The 19,335-nt window shown below is 37.7% G+C and overlaps 1 protein-coding gene across 1 annotated transcript; it reads right to left on the reverse strand.

Annotated features, from left to right (window-relative positions):
• Positions 1-6,218: 6,218 nt before the first annotated feature.
• On the reverse strand, positions 6,219-16,540 carry LOC130420413 (C-type mannose receptor 2-like). Its single transcript, XM_056747697.1, has 4 exons — positions 16,504-16,540; positions 13,657-14,004; positions 6,703-7,044; positions 6,219-6,589 (listed from the first exon to the last, which is right to left on the reverse strand). Exons 1-4 carry the CDS (start codon positions 16,538-16,540, stop codon positions 6,219-6,221), a joined length of 1,098 nt encoding a protein of 365 aa, XP_056603675.1.
• Between the last annotated feature and the right edge of the window lie 2,795 nt (positions 16,541-19,335).

The raw sequence follows: 19,335 nt of genomic DNA on the forward strand, positions 1-19,335 counted from the left end.
AATCCAGGTCCTGATGTTGTCACAAGTTTAACACACCTGATGATAACACACCTGATGATGGCCTCGGGATTGTTCATTTAAATGTTTGCAGCTTACTCAAAAAGGTGGATATGGTTACGTATTTGGGCAGATTGTACTGATGCAGATATTATGGTCCTACACTGTAAAAAATACATTTATTTTTACAGAGAAGTTTTTTTAGAATTTAACAGTTACATCTTATTTTAATCAGAACTGTGAAATTCCATAAAAATGCAAACATTGACACCTAATGTACATTTCGCCTGTTCTTTAACATAATAAATGTGTTTCTGGAAAAAACGGTCTATTTCCATTAAATTTAAGTAATTCTGTGTATTGTTAACCTGACATCTCCTTTAAAAATGTTCATGTTTATTTTTTGGTCAGAGTTGGACAAATTGTATTTGTACTGAAAAACCCATTAGAATTTCACAGGCATATCACATTTTTAATCATAACTGTAGAAAATATTTAAAAAACACACATTGACACCAAATTTAATCTATATTTTCCTAATTTAATTTAGTAGCGGCTATATGTACAGGTGCGTTATATTCTATTTACAACATGTAAAATTCACAGCTCTTTGTGATAAATGTAAATATTAATTAGATGCTATCGATACACTGTAAGAAATACATGTATTTTTACACGGAAAATGCAGTATAATGTACTTTCACTTATTTTTATTGAAATAGTAAAAGACTATAAAACATTAAACATTTATACCAAATTTACATTTTTCAATGTTACTGAAAAAAAATGTTTTCTTCCAAACAAAAGTAATTATCATGAAATCTCATTCCCCAGCATCATCTTATGCTTCGGCAACATCCACCATACCACCTAAAGGGAAGTGGAACATAGCAAGCTTAAGTCAAGCCCTCTCTGACTGAGACATTCACGTAAACGGGAAGATGACTAAACCGGATCTATACAGCCTTCTAGTGTCACTACAGTCAAAAACTCATCCAAAGAGATCTGCATCAGAAAGACAAACCACTGACCAATCAAGATCAGCACCTGGACCTCTTTCCAACCAGACCAAGTCGTCCTCAACCGGCCCTCTGCAAAACTCAACTCCATCAGATCACCGCCACAAGCCTTCAGCAAGCTTAGGCCACGCCCCTGATGTGAAACCCGCGGGTGATGCATAGCTGCTTCCTCCAGCGGCACACCAGTTTCCACGTGAGGCTTACGCCACCAACCCAAGCCCCGGCACCCAGCTGGCCCCTCCTCAATCAGGCCCACGGCTCGTAATGTCTGGGAGCATCACAAAAGCACTTCAATAGCACTTAATACATGAATGGAGACTGGCCAGAAGATGATGACACCCACCATCTGAAAGATGAACTCTTTCAGCCATAAAAGCTAAAGAAAACTTAAAGGTATGTGAAGAGTCAAGAGCCCAAGTAAAGCAAACATTGATCTCTGTAATGGTGACTGCACAGCAATGATCAACATCAAAACTTGTGGATATTGTCAACAAGAGATTTGTAAACGTATCACAGAAATAAGGTGAAAGTGGTGTTAAATAAGTGAAGGTGGTGATGGTGTTTGTAGAATGTAACGGTGTTTTTTTTAAAGAAAACATTGGTTGCCAGAACACTTCTGTTATAACTACAGAATTTTAATGTTAAGTTCACAGTCAGTTTGTTCAGATCACGTCACATCAGTTCACAGCATACAGACGTTATTTCTGTTGATGGTAAATGTTTGGCACCCTGTGCTGACATGCAGTTCACAATATTTTTACACTGACATCTCTGTAGAATAAAACTGTAAGTAACCTTCACATATACTGTGAAAAACTGTAAAGGACTTTCCCACAAATCCCTGTTTAACTCTGCACAACATTCATTAATCATTATAGTTTCTTAATATATTTGTTTTAGCAGCTGTGTGAATTTTAAGGTTTTTTAACATTATAAGTTGTTTAGTTAATTTTTATACTATCATTTTCACATAACATGTGTTACCCTGATGGTGTTTTGTATTTGTGTATAAAACACAGAGCACATCTCTATATACGGCGAGTAATAGCTCTCTGGTCTGTCCACTTTTGGTGGATTTTGAAGCTTCATGTGGTTGTGCACTCTATCTCCTCAAAGTCTTTGCTTGCCATTTACACAATTAAACAAAATCGAATAATTTGAAAAGTTGTGCAAACAACTCAATTAACAAAATACTAGTTTAAAAGTAGTAAAAAACATACATAATGGTTTGTCAGTGTACTTTCAAAGTTTGAATATTGTTGCTTTTATCATTTTACCAATTTATAAATACAACCAATTTAATTTATTTTAATTTTAATTTAACAGAAAACATGATATCTTGTTGTATGTAGACACATGTTTTCTTATGTTTACAGTTTTAACACGTGACCTCAGTTCAGGGAGAACCCTTATTTCTGTTAATGGTAAACGTTTGGCACCCTGTGCTGCCGTGCATTTCACCATTTTTTTACGTTTAATTTTTTTACACTGTAGTTCAGCAAACACTGAGTGATTTAAAACTTGTTCTCAATGCGTAGAAATCCCAAATTATGATGTTTACCAAAAAGATGTCTGTATGTATCGAGGAAGGTGGGACGAGAGCTGTGAGGCAACGAGGAAGGGCCGGTGGTGTGAGTGATAGTGGGAAACAGCTGTGTGCACAGGAGATACTGTGATTTCACATTCCTCATGTAAAACACAATGATATACAATTCAATTCAATTCATATAGATATACACAAATTTGTTTCTTATGTGTCAAAACAAAAGTTATATTATATGAATTGTATTGAATAAGTGAAGTGTATAGTGTAATATACACTAAAATATATGAATTTGTTTCCAATATCAAAATACTGAAATGTAAAAACAGAATGTTGCCTCAAAAAGTGGTGGTGTTCACATCATTTTCAAACATTTAAAAGTTAACATTATCACAACGATAAAAATGTTAACATTTTTGTAATTTAAGTGCTTTTAAATTGGCATTAGTAAACATTATTTGCTGTTTCAATTTAGCAATGTCAACTTACAAATAGCAATTCAGCACCAGACATAATTTAAAATAATACGTTCAAATGATTTATGAAACCAGGTTGACTTAACTTATGACGATGGTTTTGATTGTTTCTGCATTAAAGCCGTTGTTCTATAAATGTTTTACATAATAATTTAAATGGATATGTTTCAGTTATTTTTAAGCAACAGGTCTGACCTTCTTATTGCAAACATTAAATATCCGATGATGATCAACCTCCAATTTCACCATTCAACAGGAGAGATCTGTAAAGACCTGGACAAGACCCACAGTCAGCAATGTAACTGTCACGATATCACTCTCTAGTCACATAACAGAACTTTCACCTAAGTTTTGACCTTGGACTTCATCTCCCAGAATCCTTTGCACCATGATTACCGCTGTACCTGAACACCTTTAGCTGGAATATAAATTCAGTGACAACTCTCACTCCTTTGTGAAGTCTTGTTTGGCTACAGCCACATTTCTAAGTGTTATTCTGTGTACTCTTGTAAAGTGCCAACTCAGGCACACGCAGAAATTCCATCCTTGTAATACACAAGTGACAGGCTACACCAACGTTTTGTAAAAATACAAAGTTTATTTATACAACAATTTAAAAACTATACAACACTGTATACATGCTCAAGGCGAAACACTAGATATAAATGCTTCAATTCAAGGACTAGGAGTAATGTTAAAATATGGCGCCCCCTGGCTAGTGATGGACTTTTCTGTCCTGCGTGGTCAAAAATTGAAGAGAAAGGCAGCTCAAATAACTCTAACAAATGTTGAAGTTTATTGATCAGAAACAGCCAGTGTGTCATTCTAACAACATATTTATAGTGTGTATGTGAGAGGGTGTATCTTCTTTCTTCAGGCGGTGCCTCCCTCTCTTGATTCAATCAGCTTCGTTCTCCTTTGTCTGCAAAACATCATATGACACCCCACAACACCCAAATTCTGCATAGCTAAGTACTCAGATAATGATATGTGTGTGCATGCACTTCTTTGTTCCACCTTTGGTCTTTGACCCTTTAATTTATTGTCTGCACTCAGATTCCTAGAGGCACCAATCTGCATTATCTGCTTCCCCCAATCTTTGTACACAAGGCTACACACACACACACACACACACACACATACCACATCTTGTAGCAAACACATTCCAATCAGCCCTTAACTCCTCAGAGCTTTCTGCCTAAACATTCTCATTAAAACACACACATATTATGTTCATTAAAACTGTAATAAAGAATAAACATTTAAACGTAATAAAACTTATTAAAAAACTCCTTCACTAGACAGCGATCAAGAAAACGGTCAACACACCAATCAGACCAATAAAGTCATATACAACAGCACCCCATCACACGTGAGATTTACACTTCAAGAGCAAATAGCAAATTTAAGAATGTACTGGTGTAAACACTTCAACATCAACCCCACACATTAGGAATAATGATAGGACTAAATTAGTTTGATCAGTCTGGTAGCCGTAAAAGGACTGACATAAAAACAGTGGAAAATATAACCTAGGAGAGCAGCCAAAATCTCACTAGACAGAGAGAAGGTTACACAAGCAAAACGTCACAATTATATTATGTTTAAAAGCAGAGTTTCGTCGAACACAGCCAACAGACTCGTCACTCACGACCCAGTCCACTTGGTGCTCGTAGTGCAAAGGGGAAGCGCCCAAGGCGAGGTGATGACAGCGGCAACAACACACAAGTCCCGGCTCCAGCGATCTCCAGGACATGAGGATCAGCGAGGGAAACCGGAACTGTAATTCCAAACTGTCAAAAAAGGAAGGCTCATCAGTCCTAAATAAACACACGTCGGTGTCACTCCTTCACGAACAATAAGAATTCCCACTTCCCTCATTAGAAATGAATAGCGCGCTTTGATTGTTCTCGTGGACCTCTCGCAACCAGGGGTCAATGGATATCGACGTCACTGCATGCGTTGAGTTGAGTTGAGTTGAGTTGAGTTGACATTTACCCACCCTCACCAATGGTCAAACAGTCAGTGTTCTCCTCCCGTTACACTCTTGTGTTTCTTTGTATCACCATGGATTGTCTTACAGAATTGGATTACTGCTACCTAACCTGACCTACTGCTGTTTCATGTTTACCCGCTACTGCTTGTGATATCTCTGTATTTTAACATTATAGAGAGAATTGCAAATGGATCCGACTCACCCTGAACATTCATTACAGTAACTCTGTAAGTCTTTCCATTTTATTCTGAAATTTGCTAAAACTTCACAATCAAACATAAGTTATAAAGCATGCATACATAAGTATCTTATTTAACTTTATGCAGTTGACATGTTACTAGAAAACAAACACACGACTATTGTCTTGTTTGGCCACCTGGGGTCAGGGATTTACAGTTTTTAGTTCCTGCTTGAGATCACACACACTTGGATGATAAACTCTACTGAATAAAACAACTAAACATGTGATTTCCTTTAAAACTATATTCAATAAATGTATTTTTAAAGTTTGTTGTGGTTTCTTTTTTGACTGCATGATACAATGTTCAGTTCACTGAGTTGTTTCTGTTTCTATGGAGGCTAAATGTTTTCTTTTCTGCATTTTTAAATGTGTATAAAACCAAATTATTTCAGATAATTCCAGTCTATTTTGCTACATTTATGTAGACAGTATCTAGAAAGTTTCATAAACATAAAAACTGTTACGATTATAGAATCAAGTTGAACGTCAGGAGTTTATTTTAACTGATTTAAATACATACAGAATAAAAGTCCCCTTCACCAGATTTCATTTCACATCCAGAACATTCTGTGTCAGAGATCAAGCAGACATTTATAAATATGAGAAAGTGATAAAATAACACAATGAGCTGAAAGACCTACAGCAGCAAACACACACATCACTATCATCTGTTATTAAACTCATGTCATCATCTTGACATCCACAAATAAATGTCAGTAATGTAAACACTGGTCCAGAGACATTCATTTTTCCCTTTTTATTTATCTCTTTATAAATCTTATATACACATTTAAATCTTAAAGATATTAGTTTAACATTTTGGTTTATTGGTTATAAATGTTCTGTTTGTTGTGTTAAAAAACTGAGACTGGAAGTTCTTCTGGACCAGCGTTGTTTACATCATCTGAAGTGATCTACATCACAGAAAGTGACAGACACACATGATTTAATTTTCTTTATTTCTGGTGCAGATGAAGTTGAGTTCTTGAGATCGAGGAAGGCTGATCCACTCATGATCTCCTCCAGACTGAACCGCTCCAGCTCTGTGTTCACCGCTGCAGTGATTCAGTTGAATCTGAACCCATGGAGCCCAATTCTGATAGAAGACGACCTCTCCTCGAACCCAGATCCAGAGATTCATGAGACAGTAATAGTGTAACCCCAGCCACACCTCAGCAGTCCAGGCCTGATGAAGAACTTCAGTCACCATGAGCTGAATCTTCTCTGAATCAACTGAAACCAGATCCACATGATTCTCTCTGCAGTATCTCACAGCTTCAGTCCAGCTCAGATTCTTCTGGATCAATATCAGCTCATCTGAACACACATTAAACACAAACAACTGAACATGAGAACAAAACACAAACACTGAGACTGAACTGAGATCAGTTTCATCATGAAGAAACACACATTGACTTTTATCAACTTACCTTCATGACACACAAAAGTGTAAGAGTCACTGCAAGATATGTCATGCCATTTCCCCTCATGAGTCATTTTCGCCACTATACAATCTTCAGAACCACCTTGATTATCAGGTTGACCAGAGTCCCAGTATCTGAAGGCGGAGTCAGTGTTATCTGACCACTCCCACCAGTCTCTGAACAGACCAATCCAGACAGATGTGTGAGGATCATTAATGATGTTGTGGATCAGTTGATTGTCAGTCTGGTTCCTCACACTGGTCAGATCAGTATGATACTGTCTGCAGAAACTCTGAGCTTCACTCCATGTTGCATTAGAAGTATTAATGATGTATGATTTACTGCTGTCTGTTGAAGAAAATAAAGATTCAAGTCTCATGATTTTCATTCATTCTCATTACACTTACAGTTCAGATGTCAATCTACACAAACATATTTCTTCTAAAAGTCTTGATAAATGCTTCACTTGTTCAGGTGCCAGAACACAAAACACATGAAAGTGGGGGAGGGATGTCACAGGTTACAAACAGTGATGAAAACAGCACACTACTTCCAGTGTATCATCAACACAAACTGACAACATTTACAATAAAACAAACAATCACAACTAACCAACAAACACATTAATATAAGAGAACAAGAGTCAAGAGGTCCACTGAAGGAAACACTAAACACGATGAGGGTTTTTCTTCCTATTGTTCATGTTTTCTTCAGTAATTGTGAATGACTCAATCTCCACTTCATTATCTCATTGACTGAATCTGATTTGACTTATTCACTCGTTCATGTGTTCAATAGGGAGACATCTAAATCAGTGGTTCTCAACTCCAGTCCTCAGGGCCCACCATGACAGAATATTTTAGATGTCTCCCTATTGAACACATGAACAAGTTAATTTAGATAATGAAGTGATGATTAAGTCATTCATGATGAACACCTGCTGGTAACAAACACAATCGCTGAAGAAAACATCATCAATAAGAACAAATCCATAATAGTGTTTAGTTTTTCTTTTAGTGGGGCTCTTAACCTTGTACTCTGTACCAGATATGCGTTTTGTCTACCCAAACCTACAGATAGCTAACAGGTGTCAGAAAAAGTCAGACGCAGAAGTAAGGTTGAGAGCTTTTACTGTTATGTTCTTTCCTTTCTCTTTTTTGTTAAACTGTAACATACAAAGATTACAAATGTCTTGTTATAGAATGTTCACAAACATACATGACTAAATTCACATTGATTACAGTGTTCTTTTAAACTCAACTTATGAATTACATATATATGCATGCATTCATATGAACACTAAAAATAACTTACAGGCAAAGCCATTCCAAGGCACAAACGTAAAGAGATAGAGCTTCTCTGCTAACCGCATGGAAAGAAACCGGAACTGTACGGTTACTTCCACTATATACCTAATCTAAACAAAGGGAATGTTAACAAACCCCATACACATTAGTCCTCTGTTGGCATAAGTAGAACAGTCTCTGATATAGGTCTGAGGAATGTTTTGATTATCCCATCTTTTGCAACTCTTAATTCAACCGTTCTCACTTTCCCATCACTGCTGGTGAAAATCTTAGTTACTAGAGCCATGGGCAATTCATTGCACTGGGCTTCCTTAAGAAGGACTAAATTGCCCTCTCTTAGGTTTCTCCGTCCTCTTGTCATTTACTGCGACTTTGTAGCGTTGCAAGGTATTCTCACCTCCATCTGTTCCAGAAAGTGTTAGCAAGGTGCTGCACCCGTCTCCATTGCTGTCCGTGGATATTGGTTTCCTTGAAGTCGCCTTGAGGTGTTAAGTGTGAATGATCCTTTTGTGTTAGAAGTATATTTGGAGTCAACAAGAAAGGTGAGTCTGGGTCTGTAGAAATAGGAACAAGAGGTCTTAAATTGACAATTCCTGTAACCTCTGCCATCAGAGTGGACAACATTTTGTCTGTCAACCAGGAAGGACTGATCTGCTGGAGCATGGAATCCAGTATGCACCTGGAGACTCCTATCATCCGCTCCCAGGCTCCTCCCATGTGGGATGCATGAGGTGGATTGAAGACCCATGAACAACCTTCACTACTCAGGTACCTCCTCACATTAGGTTGCTGAGAATCGGTTAACACAATTTCCAGCTCTTTGCAGGCTCCTATGAAATTGGTCCCGCAGTTCGAGCGAATTTGCTTCGCGGGCCCTTGCAGAGCAAAGAACCTTCTCAAGGCATTTATAAAAGTGGATGAATCCATGCAATCAATCACCTCAATGTGTATGGCACGAGTACTCATACAAGTGAAAAGAACAGCCCATCTTTTGTTTGTCAATCCAGTACCCTTCATTGCGGATAGTGGATTCAGTGAACACACGACCCTGATGCTTGAATCGTTCATGGTAATACTTCACCAGTAGTTTTGCAGTGTGACTGTATCCTGGAATGATCAAAGGAAACTTCTCTTTGAGATCCAGAACTGCATTCTTAAGTCAACCTCCTATCCTAAGAAGGCCCCTACCATCTACTTACAGGTTCAGTTTTCTCAGGACACTGCCTCTGGGAATGTCGATTCCCTTTGTAATGCAGGCAAGTTCCTCTTGGAAAGCTCTCTTTTGTTTGCTCTTGATAACGACTTCCGCTGCTTGTAACAACTCTTCCACAGTATGAGGTTTAGAACAACAGTGCCATGATCTGTTTACCAGAACCTTAAACAGAACCAACACTGTAGCCTACTGGCTTAGTAAAGAACAACAGGTAGGCAAAATACCGGTTGCCACAAATAGCCATTGTTTGTTTTAATTGTGAGAAACAGAAATACTGTAATAAACAGAAACATTTTACATTCCTTATTTTGTTAAAATGTTAAATAACAAAACAAAAACAATACTATCCAATAGTCAAAAATCATCTACAGGACAGATACCACCTCTTTCCATCCCTGCCTTTAGGAGATGTATCTCCATCTGCATTTTTTTCTGCTGCAATTGGGTAAGCATAATTTGTTCTTTACCCAGTTCAATTTGTACTTTTGCTCTTTCGGTTTCCCGTTTCAAAAGCAACTCATAACCGTCACCATCCTGGTTTGTAGCTGAGGATTGTTATTTGATGTATATATCATCAGTAAACATTCATTTTGTGATCATTCACTTAAAATAACCTCTCTGATGTTATTTGGTTCGAAAAATCACAACTGAATCCATCCTTCTTATGGGATCACGATTATCCTATTTTTTTATCAAATGATCCCAAACCGAGTTTAAAGTTTTGAAAAACTCAGAGGGCAGGTTTGATCTAGATCACATGTAAAATCGGATTACATGTTCTGATTTTATTTCGGAATCCCTCTTTTATTTTTGAAAAATCCATTTCCAAAATTTGATCCAATCTGCCATCCGAAATCCCAGTGGATCACTTTTGAAAAACTGGGCCCAGATGACTTATAAATCCGGGCGACATGTATGAGAGAAGCTTTAGCTCTGACTAACGATGTCCAAGAAGAGAATCTCTCGAAACGTTGACATTCAAGATGAGATTCATCAGTAGATAGGACCTTGACAAGAGGACGAACTTCTGCGTCCATTTCTGGTCCGAGGAGGTTGAATTATTTCTCTTCAAGTGGTGGATTCTGTAACCCAGTTAGTCGTGTTCAACAGTGCTGCTGAAACGGATCGAGTGGCATGGTCTATCAGGTTATGCTTTGTAGAGAGGTAGTGCCATTGTTAAGGGCTTGACACTTTGCGGATATGCTGCACTCTGTTTGCCACATATACGTAGATGCGCCTTGTTTGGTTATAAATGTATCCTAAGACAACTCTGCTATCCGTATAAAACTGCATCCAAAGGGAAATCCAGCTCATTCCTGATGGTCTCTGTTAGCTCTGCAGCTAGAAACGCTGCTCCTAATTCCAACCTGGGAATAGTATGAGCAGCTTGTGGAGCCAACTTTGCTTTCCCTAGGACAAACGTGACACGATCCTTCTTCATTGATTACACGCAGATATGCCACTGCTGCCTGCTCTGACAGAGGCATCTGAGAAAATGTGAAGTTCCTTTCTCAGAGCTGTAGATAAGGTAGTATGGACATATGGTCTGGGAATCTCCAACTGTTTAAGATCATGCAGAGATTTCCTCCACGTATTCCTAGTTTCTTCCTTTTCTTCTGGGGGAGGAGAGTCACAGTCAAGAGCCTCGTCTGAAAGTTCCCGTAAAAAGAATTTCCCTTCAATGATGATAGGGGCAACGAAACCAAGTGGGTCGAAGAGGCTATTGACAGTAGCGAGTATTCCTCTACGAATAAAGGGTTTCTTGATGTTGGTAGCATAAAAGGTGAATATGTCTCTCTTCACATCCCAACTAAGTCCGATACTACGTTGGATGGGCGTAGGGTCAGCCTCCAAGTTGAGATCCTTGAGTCCCTTAGCATGATCTTCAATTGGGAAGGCGTCCATTACTTCCCTGGTATTAGAAGCAAACTTGTGCATTCTCAAATTTGAAATAGCTAGCTTCTCCTTCGTATGTGTCAACAGGACGATTGCTTCCGCTGCTGTAGACGTTGAAAAGAGTCCATCGTCGACATAGAATTCTCTCTCTACGAAGTGCTTGGCGTCTGCTCCAAACTCCTCTTCACCGTAAGCCACTGCTTGTCGGAGACCATGAATGGCTACAGCAGGAGATGGACTATTTCTGAACACGTGTACCTTCATGCGGTATTCGAAGATCGCTTGGCTGGTGTCATTTTCCTTGAACCAGAGGAAACGAAGGAAATCTTCCTTTTTCACGATGAAGCTGTGAAACGTTAGTGCCACCAACTCCTTTGAGACGAGGACAACTCTGATCTGACCAGGCTTCTGTGGGTGGTACACACCAAAGGTAGGTAAACAAAAGCATTCCTGACCTTCTCAAAGAGGAGGGGCTGCCTCAGCATGATCACGATCAAAGATGTTCTGCATGATGGTAGTTAAATCTGACTTCATCTCAGGTTTTCTCTCCAGTGAGCGCAGCAGTTTTATTTGGGAGTCGCTGACGAGGTCTCCTGAATGGAAGTGGTGCGACCCAGCTGTTGCTCTCGTCCATAAACATCTCTCTTTCCATGATGTCTACAAAGTGCCTGTCTTCAATAGACAATCCAACTTTGTCATCATCCTTCGACTTCTCAAAGATGGTGTCTCCAATAGCGTAGTCATCAAAGATGAGGTTGTCACATGAATTGATGTAGCCACTTAGAAATTAGCTCACAGTTATCGATATATTCTGTAGTTACACCAAACTTCAAAAAGGTGGTGCTAAAAAACCATAAACAAATCTTTGACATGACACCCTGACACAGCCAAACAAAAGATACAATAATTCGGCCCTCTTCCTGCTAGTGGTAAGTGCAGTGGGAGACTTTTTAGCTAAAAGTAGGTTTTTAATATTACAAAAAAAAGTGTTACCAGAATCATTCAGACATCTAGAATCTGTTAATGACAAGCTTCACGCTCCAATGCATTGTGGGTAACAGCATAGGACCGAACTCATCCATGACTCCCCGCATGCATGCGATGAAGAAAAGATACAACTCAACTTTACTTTTGTCACCACTGTTGATGTCTGGAAGATTCAGTAAAACGTTTTAATCTCTTAGATTTCTGAAGCGTTCTTAAAAAACTGTTATATCACAGATACAAATAAGGGGGATTTAAGTCTGACAAAAGTCGTGACACACCAAAAATCAACCAACATTTGTTACCAACACCAGGACAAAATAATTTAGTCTTTTGTCAGGCTCTTATAAATCTGCTTCAGAAACACACTATTTCAACTAGCAAAAAAATGTAACACTATACATCAAGGGAAAGAGCCACACCAGAGGAAACACTCAACACTATTATGGTTTTTATTCTTATTGTTAATGGTTTCTTTAGTGATTGTGTTTGTTACCAGCAGGTGTCCATCATTTATGATCAATTATCACTACATTATCTCATTCACTTGTTCATGTGTTCAATAGGGAGACGTCTAAATCATTCTGTGCGGGGAGGTCCGAGGACTGGAGTTAAAACCCCAGACTTAAACTAAGACTACACTTAAAAGTCTACTTTCATAAACTTAGAAGAGGTCAGTTTAGTCCCCAGCAGTATTAAAATAATACACCTACAGGTTCACTACTAGCAGACTGTTAATTATATACTTACTAAATAAATAAATAACACTTAAAATGCACTTAAACTTTACACTGTAAAGTGTTTTATAAGGTTTGGTGTCAGTTGGGTGTAAAACTCACTTGGTGGTGCTTCAACACACTCATAAGACACATTCAGGTATTTGTAAGTTCCATCACAAGGATCAGTGAAAACTGTATTGTTCACAACCATAGAACAACTCGTTTGTCCATCACATCTGTGACAATAAATACAAAAAACAGTAAAAATATATAAAGATGATGTGATAATATCTGATAGCTCTTTAATAATGTTTTCTGTTCTCACCGAGTGGCCACCGTTAGAGATGTGTTCAGACTGCACTGAACATTTGAGATCTGGTTATCTGGTCTTCCAGTAGAGCAGGTCTGTCGGTCTGTAAGCCCATAATTGGCTGAAAGGACTTTAATAGTTCCCTGATCTGTTGATAAAAAGTCACATTACAGACAATTATGTTTGACAAATCTTTATTTTCTCATCATGTTATGTGATGTTTAAATCAGTGAACATGTAAATGATGAAACTCAGAACTCACCACAGCTCAGAAGGAAAGTCTGTGATTGACAGATAATGAAATCCTTTGAAACACCTGAAGTCAGAGATGAGAAGTGAATCAGATGTAATGATGCTACTGTGTTACATTGACTGTCTTTGTGTATTTGCTTAAATCAGAAGTGTCCAATCCTGTAGAGTTCAGCTCCAACCTGTTCATCTGACCCACATGTGTTCTGTTTCTTAACTGTGATGTTTATTATTGTTGTCTTATGATCATGTTTTGTGAAGTGAAGGTTTGCTGTCACTCACCATTGTAGCAGATGAATCCCAGCTTATCAATACACTTCTGCTGACGCCATTTTCCATTTCTCATAACAGCACAATTATTTGTATCATTTGATGGTTCAGTTTCCCAGTTCAGATATTTCACAGGATCACCCAGAGACCACTTCCATTCATCTGTTCTCTTCAGTCCAATCCAGACATACTTAGGTTTGTTATTCACAGTCTTCTTCAGCTCGTTCATGTCATTGATGTTGTTGACTGTGGCCAGATCTGTGTAGTTCTCTCTGCAGTATCTCTGAGCTTCAGTCCAGGTCTTATTAATGTTTATATAGTGATAGCGGCGCTGAATGCCTTCAGATAATGAACAGAGAGCTGAAAGAGAGAGTTTTTACACATTCACTCAGAGCTGATCTAAGCAGGAGTGGGCTGACAACACACAATCATCATTTACTGACACAGAGTTTGTATTGAAGAAGCAGATTCTGACAGATTTTAGTCTGTTAGTGTCTCACAGAGATGAGCGCTTGAGTCGGCGATTCAGAATCAAATCACATTTTATAACTCGTCAGACTTGCACAATAAAAATGTTGGAGAAAACAAGAAAACAAGTCAATCTCATGCAGTAAGATAAGATAAATGATTGCAGGCTCAATGATTACTGATTACTTATTTACCCAATTTAAATTTGTGCAAAATATTCTGATCTGTTAGATTTCAATCTCTAATCTATTCAATTCTATTTTAATCTATATATTCCACCATCAGCAATAGTAACTCTGCATCATACACTTCCCAGTCAACACGTGAGGTCACGCGATGATCACAGTGATGTCACACCATTCTCATACTGTGTCAGTGTGAGTAATATGTGAGCTCAATGTGAATTTATTTTGTTTAGTCACTATTATGGTGAAGAGTGTTTGCTTTTGCTGCATTCTTCACCCTTAACTTTTAGATAATAGATTTACTTTGCCTGCTGACATTGCAGCTTTGTGAATCACTTGTATGGCGAGGACAAAACTGCAGTGCAACCACTCCGAGAATACTGTCCAGTGATAATGATCCACTGATCTCATGTTTAATTTAAATTTTTAGTCTTTATCATTTTTACATATTTTAAAGTTTTGAGGATGAGCAGTGTAAAGCAGACGAGACTTTTGGAAGGATTTCTTAAAAGCAGTCGGGCAACGATGTGTCATGCATTCTGACTTCTTTACAATGTTAAACGTGCTGTCTTCTCATGCTTAACGTGGTCAACTTGTCAAAATACAAGTTGGCGTATTACGCTGCATTTCTGTGCTCGATACACTGCCCCAGCGATCGTACGGTTTCTGAAAGCTTTTTTCGAACATATAAAACGGAGTGAACTGATGTCTGTGTTTTGTTGACAATGGGTGCGCACATGCTTTAGTTCAGCCTACCCCTCTCCCTGACACGCGTCGTGTGTTTTCAGAAACAATCGTAAAGCTGTATCTATCTTTTATAAATGTGATCAAACTAAATAGTCTTTAAAGATACGAAGTATGCAATACTACTCTATAAGTACTCAAGATTAATATGAGATTGGCAGAAACCCGTGTGTTAGAGCCGCTTTAACTTTGCTATAAAGTCTGAAGAGAGCTTTGAGAAACACACATAGAATCAAGAATCAGCATATTAAACTCAATGACGGTGACAAACAGCAGAATGAAAACTTCATGCTGCAGTGCATGCTGGGTCACATCATAGAAACTCATTCATGACTCCCAGCATGCATTGCAGCATGAAGCTTCTCAGTTGATTCTTACCAATGTTGAGGTTCATACACTGAGTCTATTATATAATAGTTTTAATTTCTAATAAAACTCAGAAATAAATCCTTCCAAATTTCTCATTTGCCCAACAGTGCTCAGCCTCAAGCTTGTAAACATGTAAAAATGATAACCAGACTAAAATATCTACATGAGATCAGTATTGTCAGTGCTGGTACATTACAGTCTTTGCCATAAAAGTTGTGATTCATAAAGCGGCAATGACAACAGGCAAAGTAAAGCTAGTAGCTAAAAGTTAAGGGGGAAGAGTCCAGCATCACCATAATGGCGTCTAATAAAAATGAATTCACATATAACTCACACTGTAACAATGTCAGAGTGGAGTGACATCACTGTGATCATCGCGTTACCTCATGTGTTGACTGGGGGGTCAAATATAAACATTTCCAGGTTAATTTAACCCAGTTTCTGATCCAACAATGAGTTAAATTAACCACTCATTTTTTTGTGATATTTCTTTTTGTGGTGTGGTAGAACAGACCCTAATCATAGAAGTCAATGATGTATATTTGTATTGTACCCGAGGTAGTTCGGATAAGCGGTAGAAAACGGATGAACTGGAACCTTTTTATTAGTTATGAAAGCAAAGCAGTTTCTTATTATATATTTATTATTAACTAATATTTTATCACTAAATTGTGTTCTCATTCTCACATTTTTTTGTAATTTCTAAATTCATGATTCATGATTACAAAATCATCACCATCATATGATCCCACTGGATCCTAGTTCTCTTTTCCACAACAAACGTATTTCAATATACATGGATCGCCAATGAACACCTAATATTAAAACACTGATCACTATAATGATGGTTTGTGGAAATCTCAACATTTTATCAACAATAATATTGAGTGCAAAAGTGATATTGATTCAATGCCGTTAACATTGACAAATCAATTTTTTTATCATTGATTCAATGGTTGCTTGCTGTAATAAGTACTTATTACAGAATGCCTCTTTTTCTTCAATAGAACAGTTATTAATAGACAGACGGATAACTCTGGTGTCAATTCTCCTGACATTTAAATCAAACATAAAAGCAGAAACACAAACTCACCAATGACAAGAAGACTGAAATATAGAATCTGAGCCATTTCTGAGGAAGAAACACATTGAAAAGCTCAAATGTTAAACTTCTGTTTGTTCACAATTTTGGTGTCAGAAACAAATTAAATTGCCAAATTTGAAATCAAATCATTCTGTGAGTATGACATAAAAGTTTAAATCTATAAATGTCAATGAAGTTAAAAGTCAACATTTCCATCACTTAGTGTATTTCTACAGAAAGTCAGTTTCTTGATAAAGTTTCATTAGAAGTTATTTTTAGAGACAATGTTTATAAAACAGAGTCATATCAAAAGGATAATATTAATAGAAATGAGAATGTAAATAGTTCTTACTTTTCATCTCTTGTGTGTTTCTCTCCTGAATCTGCTGCTGTTTCTCTCTCTCTGTGTGTTTATATGTCATTATATTACATCTGATCTTCAGCACCTCCCATCATTTGGGTTTTCTGTAGGAAGTCTCGTTTCAAATTTCATTTCCTTCTTATTTGTATATTTTCCACCAGTCTTACTGTCGTCATAATAAACAGAACCTAAAATGCGGCGTTTACATGGTTATTCCTGTTGCAAATATTCACATATACATCTATTAAAATGTGTAAAATATGTTCTGTTTGAATGTGTTTTGTTGAAATCTTTGTTCATATAAGTAATGTGAGACTTTATTTTGTATTCATTTAAATCCTGAAAAATAATGTATATTTGACATAAAAAGTACACTTTGTGCCTAAGTGTTGGTTTCAAAATGAACAGATATTAATTATGTAGATATAATGAAAACTAAATTAATATTTGATCTAGTAAAATAGAAAGCACTATGCAAATAACTACAAAACAAATCTAGGTTATTTATTTTCTAGCGTTTTCAGATATTGTACTTAGTACATAATACAAAAACTTTCAGTAGCACGATCTGCGCTAAACCATTTATGGTTTCGGCCTGAGACTGGCGGTCTGGATTGTGTTTTAAAATGTGTGGCTGCGGGTCTGCTGTTGGATATTGTAGAAAGGTTCAATAAAAGGAAGAAATGAGACGGGAACCGGAAGACATTTAAATATAGTTTTAATAAAAATAATAACAGCCGGCAAACAAAACAAACCACAACAAAAAAATACTGAAGTAAAATGTTGTCAGCCACCTCACTGTTGACTGCCGAACACAAGAACATACAAACAAACATAAAACATGTTCAGGCCCGGTCCTCTCTCATCGACGGTCCGGTCGCTCGTTCTCTTATACTCCCGATCTCCTTCATGATACAAGACCAGCGCACAGCCAGCGCTCATTAACAATTACTCAACGGTCTCGAACCACGGTCTCGCCCCGCCTACTCCCCTACAAATATATCTCAGATTTCCTCTGAAATAAGTGACTTGTGTGAGTCATTTAGTCCAGTCAGAGTATCTTTATTTTAGCTAGCGCTTCGGCTTGGGCTGGCTCTTATAGTGGTTAACTGTGCAATACAATTCATTTTGGTTACATGTGTCACATTTATGTCTGTTTCCCTGTTTAGTTTTCTCCGTTTTTACCCATGAACTATATTTTGCCACGATCCCTTACCTGTACTTTGTTGTTGCACCTGCACCTGATGATCATTCATCATGGACACTATTTATACCCTGTGTGAAATTTGCACACTGTGGATGAAATCTTGAAAAAAGATTTACAGTATGTGTCACGGGGTCCATGCAGGGAAGAAGTGTCCAGGCTGATGGTGAGGGTCTCTCAGCGCATGATTCAATGGAGCTAAATGAGACTCGATCCCATTGGCGATAGCCTCGCTCACACATAGGCGAGGGCTCATTATCAACCGGATAAGATGGATAAACTCCCTTACGGGTCTGTCCCTGAACTCTGGCGCCAGACACCGAAGGGAGACCTCATCAAACCTCATTACAATACACGCGTTGATAGATTGGTCATCCACACACGACTCAGTAAAATGAACTCCTCCACATATTTCTCTGGAGAAATGTTGAGCTGCAGGTAATCCATAATTTCTTTAAGGTCCAGTATTCTGTCACAGGGTCCGTGCAGGGAAGACAAAGACGGCATAGTACACAAAAGGGTGGTCTTTAATGGACCGGGAACACAGGAGATACAAGACACCATGAAACATTAACAATACTGGACACGGAATACAATCAAGGGGAGAACTTAAATACAACAGATAACAAGGGATAAACAGGTGCAAGGGATGAACTAAATGAGACACAGGTGAAAACAGGCAAGAGACAAATGAACTAATAAAAGACATCAGACACTAACCAAAACAGAAAACAACCGTGACAGTATGAGCCCGCTAAATCACACAATATTATCACAGGACCTCAGTGTTCATCAGAATATGGCAGGTCATTTGTGGGGGAATTTTTACTTACATATTACAGACATGGCTGATGCAACTGAAAACCATTAAATGGGGACGTGTAATTTTATGTTAGACAAATATAAAAAAAATTGACTTTACTAATCTTTTGACTTTACTAATATAGTGGAAATATTTTCCAGCAACCCAGAAAACGTTGAAAAAAAGAACCCAGTAAGTTTGTTTTGGTGTGCCTTTCCCTGCAAGCATGTGAGAAATCGAGCCGTTCAGATTTCGCTCTGGTTGTGATGTCAAGGAAACAGTAAAATAAACTAAAACTTTAAAGTTTATTGTCATGAAAGGCGGCTTTAAACGAAATGTCGGATAATACAAATAAATTACATTTAATTAATTTTATACGTTTAATGTAGAGAAACTAATTATAATGCAATATTGTTCCCTCTAAAATGACTTTCAAATGTTGTTAAAGGATTTGTTATATAGAGACAATTTACC

The sequence above is a fragment of the Triplophysa dalaica genome, chromosome 5 (genome assembly GCF_015846415.1).
Source record: "Triplophysa dalaica isolate WHDGS20190420 chromosome 5, ASM1584641v1, whole genome shotgun sequence".
Taxonomy (NCBI): Eukaryota; Metazoa; Chordata; class Actinopteri; order Cypriniformes; family Nemacheilidae; genus Triplophysa; species Triplophysa dalaica.